An 8,810-nucleotide genomic window follows, 5' to 3' on the forward strand; every position below is an offset into this window, starting at 1 on the left:
CAAATGATAAAAGCCTCATCACTAGAAATATTACTCTGCCATTCATTAGAACTACAGACTGTGACGTTGCGCTATCTACAAGAGTCACTTCTGGGTAGACGACTGGTGGTTAATTCGAATTGGGGAGATATGTGAACTTGGAAAACTTTTTTTTTCTGTTGTCATTTTCAGCCATAACTGTAAGGTTTAAAGATATATAGTTAAACATGGTGGTTCGAACTATCTGACATTTCTGTTGGCTTTATTTTATGTACTGTGTTGCTTTGCTAGTGTCTTTCGTTTGTTTTGTTTTGTGGGGAGGATTTCTCCTTTCTGTTTGTGAAACTTGATTGAACTGAACTGATTAGGGGTTGTGGGGAAAACAAAACAGAACCTTTGCCGAGTGGATTGAACTCTGAGACTGTGGGACAACACACACACCCTCACACACACACAAAACCCGGACCCTTCTTCATTCTTCATCGTTATCTTGCACTCCCATACACAGCAAAACTTAACCATTTTCCCTTCAGTTGAGAGTATATCTTAGCTTCCACTCCCACATCCTCCATCCGCTGTGCTGGTGCTACGGTGCTACTAATGTCTGTGGAGTTTGTGGACATAGTAGCTACATCTGTCCATGGAAAAATAATTTTTTTCTGTGGATATCTTAGTTACAACAAGATTGAGCTAGCAAAGCAGTTTTGTGTTTATATGTGAGGTATTTATTCAGTTTGGGTAATGCCACGATATCCAGAAAGTATTAGCTGAAGTTGTCTGGCTGAGTCAGCAGGGACTAGAAATCGTCTCTGTTGCTAGGTTGTTACTAAGGGTCGGCCTACTTGCTAGAGTAGTTTACTAGGTTTTATTACAAAGGATTCTACTGACGTGAGTGATTGTTTTCCAGGTATTAGTATGTATTTCCATGGAAACTGAGATGAGCTTAGCTGGTACTGTCATCAAGTACACTGCTGTTCCAACTGCAGAATGACCGTACTGCATCCTCCCGTTCCTGGGAGTTTGTACTCCTAAGTCAAACTTCCAAATCCAAACTAGCAAGTAAGCAAGTCCGAACTTGGCATACTTGGTATTGAGAAACACCTAAATTGTCTCCAAAGCCTGCGCTCTTCCTGGGAACTTGTGTTGCCTTGGCAATGTGAGTCCATGAATTTGGGGGGCGGAGCTTCTGTTCGGGTGTTTAGTTCAAATCATGGATGTATTATAAGAGCTGGATACCAGACTAAAAATGGCGCCCATTCAGTCCTATAGGAATTGCTCGGCTGGCGCATATGCCAAAAAAAGTTTCTAGGTTTGCTTCCACATTGTGCGGCCCACTGAATATGTGCAGTAGTGTTTCCCCTGCTGGCCTCACCCACGAGCTCAGCCCATAGACTTTACATTGTGATGATGTCACATATTTTTAAATCGCTTTTCTCAGCTTGAGGAAAGTTCTACAAATATAAAACCTCCATGGATCAAAAGTCCATGATAGAAATAGTAATAATTGATCTGGTTTGCAGTTTGAGGTGTCCTGTCAACAGTTTTACAAAAGTCTCTTTTACAATGGTGGTCTATGGGGAGAATGCCTTTTGGGCCGCAGGGGGATTTTTCACTGCAATACCGCAAGTGACCACTGGGAAAAACTGGCTGCAAGGCTAAGCAGCGGCACCCTATCCAGCTCTTATTATACATCCATGGTTCAAATATCAACAATCTTCCTTTAAAATGACTGACTCTACCTTTAAACCAAACTGCGCGCTGAATCAGTGCCTTTATTTTGAAAAGACCGACGCGGATCACGTGACGCAGCAGGGAGGCGGAGGTCTGTCTGTCTCATGGCAGCGGAGCAGCCAGTCCTGAAAGGAAAAGCAGTCGTAAAATTCTTCGGAGCTCTCTGACTATCGTGTAACTAGACTCTTCCCCGCGACGTGGTTCATGTGAGCCTGCAGCTAGTTCACAGACATGATGGAAAGTTCATTTTAAAGCGAAGGGCTCCTCGTGTTGGTGTGTTGCTACAACTTCGCTCAGTCCAGCCGCCGTTCCGCCGCGACCACACCCTCCCTGCTTCCTCATAGTACTGCAGCGGGAGCGCGCAGCGCGGCTTTGAATCTCTGGGAATAACGGCCGCTTCTCCCAGCTGCGCTTACGGTTTCGGGACCGCAGAGTCAGCTAAAACAAGTGAGTTAAATGTTCGGGGACCACCGACCGGTATGGATATGAGTAGCGAGTCCCCACACAGGATATGCGGGGCTACACACTCTCTGGTCCCGAGTTAAGACGCGGAGGAGGAGGAGGTGGTGGGGGGCGGACAGACGGACGATGCATATGGAGTCGAAGCGACCGGAGCAACTGCTAGCTTCTAATCCAGGGCTCTGTTTGAAAAAGAAGAGGTTGAAAGTGGATTGAGTGGCTTGTGTTGTTGGGCAGTCGCCCTTTCGGTGGATTTTACTTGGGAAGGACTCATGAAATGATGGTGCCGGAGGGAAACACAACTCTTCCCGCTGTCCAGAAGAGCTGCCCGGGTGGTGCCCTGTTTGTAACCAGCATGAGTACGCCAGGCCGGTCAAACTCATTGGGAACAAGTCGGACAAGATCTCGGTGCTGTTACAGGCTACTTGCTCTCTTGCGAGTGGACACAAAATGATATCCTATTGATTACAGTCAAAAAAGACTCAAAAAAAGGCATCTACTAAATGTTGAGGTGTTTTCTTGGTTATAGTCACAGATAGATTCTCAGTAAAGGCATCTAACGTTACTAAAATAGCACAGAGGCAGTTCAGCAAATGTAATTCCAATTGGGAATGTGCTATTATTATTATTATTATTATTATTATTAAGATAAGGAGGTTTTGACATTATTTTTATAAATCTCAATCTGCACTTTGCCTTGTAGAAGGCACCTTGGCGGCACTGCAGTTTGTGTGTGATTTCTTTTTTAATTCAACAACCTGTGAATTCTTCTGTTCCACAAAAACTTGGGACTCTAATAAGAATATTGACTTTTGAATTATGTTGTTCAGGGCATTTAAATTAATGTGTCAAGATAAGAGCATATAGCTTGTTACACTGATTACTCAGAAGTTTTTTTTTGGATTTGACTATGTAATATTGTAACATTATTAATAATCAAGGTTAATCATTCTGGGAATATGGTCATAGTGTAGGACTTTTATTATGACAGAATACAGAAACACACCAATTAACAATGGGGAAGTCATTCCAATAATGCAGTAATTTAATTTTGCTCTTACTTCATGTTTACATTGAGATTACATGTCCTGTGTGTCAACATATAATGTACAGTTTATCCATACTCTGAAGGAATATAAGGAAGACTGTTTGGCCAGTTGTTATTTAAAAGATTTTTAAACACAGTGAGCTGAGGCTTATCTTGGAAATGTCTTAAACAGTACAATGCAGTGTGCAGCAGTAGAAAACTATAAATAACTGAACCCCTCCAGAAGAGCAGTTTGACCCTCTCTCCACCCCCCTCCTCCCCTCGCCTCCTTATTATGGCTAGTGGTGGCTCTGGCAAATCGGCTAGCGAGGGACCAGCCAGCACACCCGGTGGCAGTTTGCAGCAGAGGAAGCGGCTCTCCTCCGTCTGTGACACATGTAAGGGCAAGATGCAGCTGGTGGCTGACCTCCTCCTGCTGTCCAGCGAGACCAGGCCAGTCATGACGTCTGAAGGTGTGGCAGTGGCTGACACTTTTGACCAGTGCCGTGACACGGTCATTGCTAGGACTAAAGAGCTCTCCATTCTCACCCACGACATCCAGAGCCAGCTCAACATGGGCCGCTTCACCGAGGTGGGGGACCGCCTGTTGGAGATGGCTGATCTGGTGGTCTCTTTGACCGAATGCTCGGCCCACGCTGCTTACTTAGCGGCGGTGGAGACCGCCGGATCTCAGCCCTGCTTGCCGGGTCTGGTGGACCGCTACAAGGTGACTCGCTGCAGGCATGAGGTGGAGCAGAGCTGCGGCGTCCTCCGAGTCACGCCCCTGTCAGACCTCACCCCCCAGCTCCTCCTCGAGCTCTCTCAGAACATCTCCACCAACCTCAAGACTCTGACAGACATCTCGTCGCTGGCCAGCGAGAGGTCCAGGGACCGCTTTGCGAAGGAGCAGTTCAAGCTGAGCGTTAAGAGCATGAGCACGAGCGGCACTGCCTTCCTGGCTTGTGTCAAAGAGGTGAAAACCCAGCCCAGTGAGCTGACTAGGAACCGCTGCGTCCTCTTCAGTGTCGCTCTGGTCCAGGCTGTCAGCGCCCTAGTCGGGTTCGCTACAGAACCTCAGTTCCTGGGAAGAGCTGCGAGTATCTCCACTGACGGGAAGGGGGTACAGACTGCGGTTTTAGGGGGGGCCATGAGTGTGGTTTCAGCCTGTGTCCTCCTCACTCAGGGCCTCAGGGACGTTGCACAGCATCCCGAGAGCAGCTCCAAAATGGCGGACTACCGGGAGCGTCTGCGTAACTCGGCGTGTGCTGTATCAGACGGCTGCACTCTGCTCACTCAGGCACTCAGAGAACGCTCCTCTCCAAGGACTCTGCCGCCAGTCAACTCTCATTCTGTGAATTAGTTCAGGAAGAGGCAACATGATCTCGAGTTCCCCGTCTGTCCTTTTCCGATGTACCAAAGAGACTCACTTGGGTTATCCCTGCTCATCAGGTTTAGAGTCAAGAGTAACATCAGAGGAAGGCTGTCTGCAGGTCTGCCCCGGGTTGGTTGAAGTGTGTTAAAATGTTAGAGGAGCACTAAAACAACGGCTACAGGGGTTTCGTGTCGCGCTGGATGTGACTCAAACCTCGTTAAAACAGACCGCTTCACCTTCTCCGGGTCTGACCTGGGCTCAGCTGACAGACCCGCTTGTCACCAACAGACAGCAGCCTTCAAACCTGAAAAGTTTACCTCAGTTTTCAGCTCTGGTGAAAACACCAGCCTTGATGATGGATGTAGCCTCGCTGTGTGAACCTATGGTTGGCTGACCTGCTTGAGTACATGTGCTTTGTGAGATTGGGAAGAGTGATGAGTGTCTCAATGCTTGTTTTTGTTTTTTTGTTTTTTTTTTTTTTCTCAATGTGTGTGAATTCTTAATTGGTAAAAGCTGCTGTGAGTGTGTGCCATAGGTTTTACACTATTTACCAGACTCCCATAGTATTTTAATGTGTTTTGATCATGCATGTAATGGAGTATTTATTTCAACTATTAAAAATGTTGTTTCTGATATGCTGTTGTTGGGCTAATGTGCTTTAAAAGGCCAAATTGATTGAAAGGGTCACTTAAACTACAAAAAAACGTCTTTTATTGCTCCCAAGTTCTAGTCTTATTCATGTAGATCAGGAGATATCTGATGTCTGCCTCCAACCAAACACAGCAGAGTTAATGGAGTTTAGTTTGTGGTGCTCAAAAATATGGTACCACTGTGTGTGTTACGGGTTATATAACATGTAACTAATGACTTTTTTAGGGCTTAATAAATCATTTACTTTATAGATTAATTATAATGAATTACTAAGAACAGCATTTGGGTTGGCAGGTTGTGAAAAACCCTTTGGCTCTTCATCAGGTAGATTGTTTGAACAAGGGATTTTTCACAACCTGGCAACCCAAATTTTATTAACGGCTTATAGTTAATCTATAAAGCATTTGTAAACTATTTCTTAACCACTAACAAAGCCTGTAGTTGCAACTTAAAAAAAAGCCTTTTATGCAATGTACCTTTGAAGAAAGTAGTACCAAGTTCTGATGATTCAAGATGATTTAAATCTTATAGTCACAAATCATTTGTTGTGTGTGCAAGACAAGGGCATTGAGGGCTCTGTACTTTCTACTAACAGTGTCCCTGCATAATACACAGTGTTCCCTGGGAAATCCTGTAGACAGATATCTCTGAACCCGGACAAATGAAACCAAAACTGTGTTCATGGAAAGGGAAGAGAGAAAATGTGTGAACTGCCCTTAAGACAAACTGATCTAAGATGTCTGTGAAGATTCTGCGTCATTCAGGTCATGGTCTGGTTCTGCTAAATTCTTTGCAATTTACTTCATTGGATCATGATGTGACTCAGCATTTGTAGGATGTGATAAATATGTTAGTTCAGGAATGTACTATATAAATGACTAAACCAGACATTTAGTTAATTTTAGTAACAAGGTGTTAAATAATGACTCTTGACAAAGATGATGATGCTATCAGGAAAAAACTCAGTGTCATTAAACATCTTTTAGTTGTGGGAGAAGTTTTCCAATTCTTATGTGAAAGTAGGAAATCCACAATGTAAAAGAACTAGTATTATCAGCTAAATGTAAAGAAGTCCATCTTAAAACATATGAACATTGAAAGAGGTTTTGCTGTCATCAATTCTCCTGCTCATACTGAACATTGAAAGTGTCATAATGTCATTTCAATGTAAGTGATGGGGACAAACAAGCAAAATCTATCCAAAAGCTTATTTGAAGCTAACATGAGGCGCCAGCAGTCTGAGTCAGTGTAAATCTTCCACAGTAACAGAATTTACTACAATTTCCCTCTTATGTTACAGTCCCTCAACTGCAGCTCAACAGGGAAACACAAAAGATATCCATATCAGACTGCTGAAGCCTCATATTAGCTTCAGATACACTTTGAATCATTCTGATTGGATTCTGCCCCCCCCCCCCCCCCCCCCCCCCCCCCCCCGGTCACTTACATGGGAAGGTTGTTCTTTTAGGAATGATTACAGCAAGAAAAACTTTCAGTGTCCATATTGGCACCTGACAATTTTTAAAGATGGACTTGTAATAATTATGGCCTTATCCTGTGAGATTTTAAAAGCACTGCTGTACTTATAATGCAGAAACTTTATTATAATGAGTTATTTATTGTTTTAATGCTGTAGCTGGTTAACGTGGTTGAACTAAATTTGCTGGGTAGTTAAAAGTGCATTTTTTAATAAGCTGCTGGTGTTTTGTATATACTCTTTATGAACAAAGTAAGGAGTAAATAGTCAGATAAATGTAATGGTGTAAAAAAGTGCACCACTACTTTTGCACAACTATCTTTCTGTGTGGAGTTTGCAATGTTCTACCTGTGCCTGTGTGGCTTCTCTCCAGGTTCTCCAGTTTCCTCCCAACAGACCATAAACATGCAGGTTAGGTTAATTAGTGACTGTAGATTGCCCGTAGGTGTGAATGTGAATGTGAATGGTTGTCTCTATACAATACCAGTCAAACGTTTGGACATACCTTCCTATTCCCTTGAATAAGAGAGTGTGTCTAAACTTGACTGGCGCTATATGTGTGATCGACTGGCAACCTGTCCAGGCCTCAACCCCGCCTCTGGCCCAGTGTCAGCTGAGATCAGCTCCAGCTCCCCTCACAACCCTCTGGAGGATAAGCGGTAAAGAAAATGGGTGGATGTAAAAAGTACAGTATGTCCTTGTGAAAAGCTGGAAAATCAGGACAGGCTTTTTTTTTTTTTTACAGTTTTCTGAGAGTAAACTAATTGATTTTTTTAAAAAAAGAGAGCAGCTGTTTTTGCCCTAGTCTATAGATTCTGGTGGTTATGTGTTATAAAGAGTCCGTGCTTCAGCTAGACCTGTGTTCATGCCCCTGTGTCAGCAAACATTAGCTGCAGCGTTGAGCAACACACTGAATCCAGACTGTTCTTCTGTAGCTGACAGTTGACCTCCCTGTGGAGGAGGTAAAAAAAAATGGATCAATGAAGTATCACAAGTAAATAGTAAAGTAGTGATGTGATTTTCGCCAGTATTGGGAGGATTGTGTGCTGTGAAAAGGGCCTATTGAATTAGCAACTCCCTGACACTGGAACACCCAACTGGAATACAGCTAACGCAATATTTCAAAATGACAAAAGGTAGTTGGGGGAAATTGTGTGCTGTAATTTCTAGACAAAAACGACAGTGTGTCCATCTGCCCACAGTTACCAAAGTTGTGTGTTATGAGTTACCAAATCAGGAATATTTCCAGCAGGCAGTTCCCATTAAAACCACAAATTATTGTTTTTACATTTCTGTTTGTGTACAAGTTAAACGAAAAAGATACATGTTAATTAGTGAGCTTGAGAGGTGTTGGTAGGTGTTTTATAGCTGTTTCCACCTGCTTCCAGTCTTTATGCTAACTGGTGCTGACTCAACACACAGACATGAGATCGATAATGTTTTCTTATCTCTCTTTCATAAAGAAAGAAAATAAGTTGAACTATTCTAAATAATATTTTATGTATATATACATATAGATAGATAAATAGATAATATTCTAATAAATAATACAGAAGTGCCTGAATAAGTGAAGAAATATCAGTTTCAAAATGTATAGTTCAAGGAAATTAAACCAGAGTTTAATGGATATAATCTGACAAAACCACTTAATGCTGACAGAGACTGAGAGATGAGGTTGAAAGCTCTGTTTTTGTTAAATATCTATTAATATCTACTGCATTCAAGTGAACTTTTCAGCTCATATTTCATGGCTTTAGTGCTACGGTATATTGTACATACATGGTATTTTTAATTCTCACATGATGAACTGACTATCTTGCATCCCACATGACATGGCACTAGTCTCACCCTCACCTTTCAGTACATGGAGCAGCATCCACAGTGTATTCTCATGCCCAGCCCTTTCCAGTTCGTCCCAGGTCACACTCCTTCTGAAGTAAAGCCATCATAAGCCCTGGGTTGTGGCAATCTCACAGAACCCAAATCCTCATTTAATGAAATGTATTATATAGGGATGTCATCCATGCAGCATTTGAAGTTGGATTTCATCTGAATCCTTTTATAACACAGTGCAGGTAACCCTGATACGACTCTAGAGAGTATTTGCCAAGTTT

At 42.9% G+C, this 8,810-nt stretch overlaps 1 protein-coding gene across 1 annotated transcript; it reads left to right on the plus strand.

Moving 5' to 3' along the window:
• Positions 1-1,774: 1,774 nt before the first annotated feature.
• On the plus strand, positions 1,775-5,201 carry tlnrd1 (talin rod domain containing 1). The gene has a single exon (XM_044348007.1). It carries the CDS (start codon positions 3,492-3,494, stop codon positions 4,554-4,556), a length of 1,065 nt encoding a protein of 354 aa, XP_044203942.1. The 5' UTR covers positions 1,775-3,491; the 3' UTR covers positions 4,557-5,201.
• The last annotated feature ends 3,609 nt before the right edge of the window (positions 5,202-8,810 follow it).

This window comes from Thunnus albacares, chromosome 1, assembly GCF_914725855.1.
Source record: "Thunnus albacares chromosome 1, fThuAlb1.1, whole genome shotgun sequence".
Classification (NCBI taxonomy): Eukaryota; Metazoa; Chordata; class Actinopteri; order Scombriformes; family Scombridae; genus Thunnus; species Thunnus albacares.

Excerpts from the sequence above, each read along its gene's own strand:
- tlnrd1 (XM_044348007.1), top strand. The coding sequence starts at position 3,492 with ATGGCTAGTGGTGGCTCTGGCAAATCGGCTAGCGAGGGACCAGCCAGC.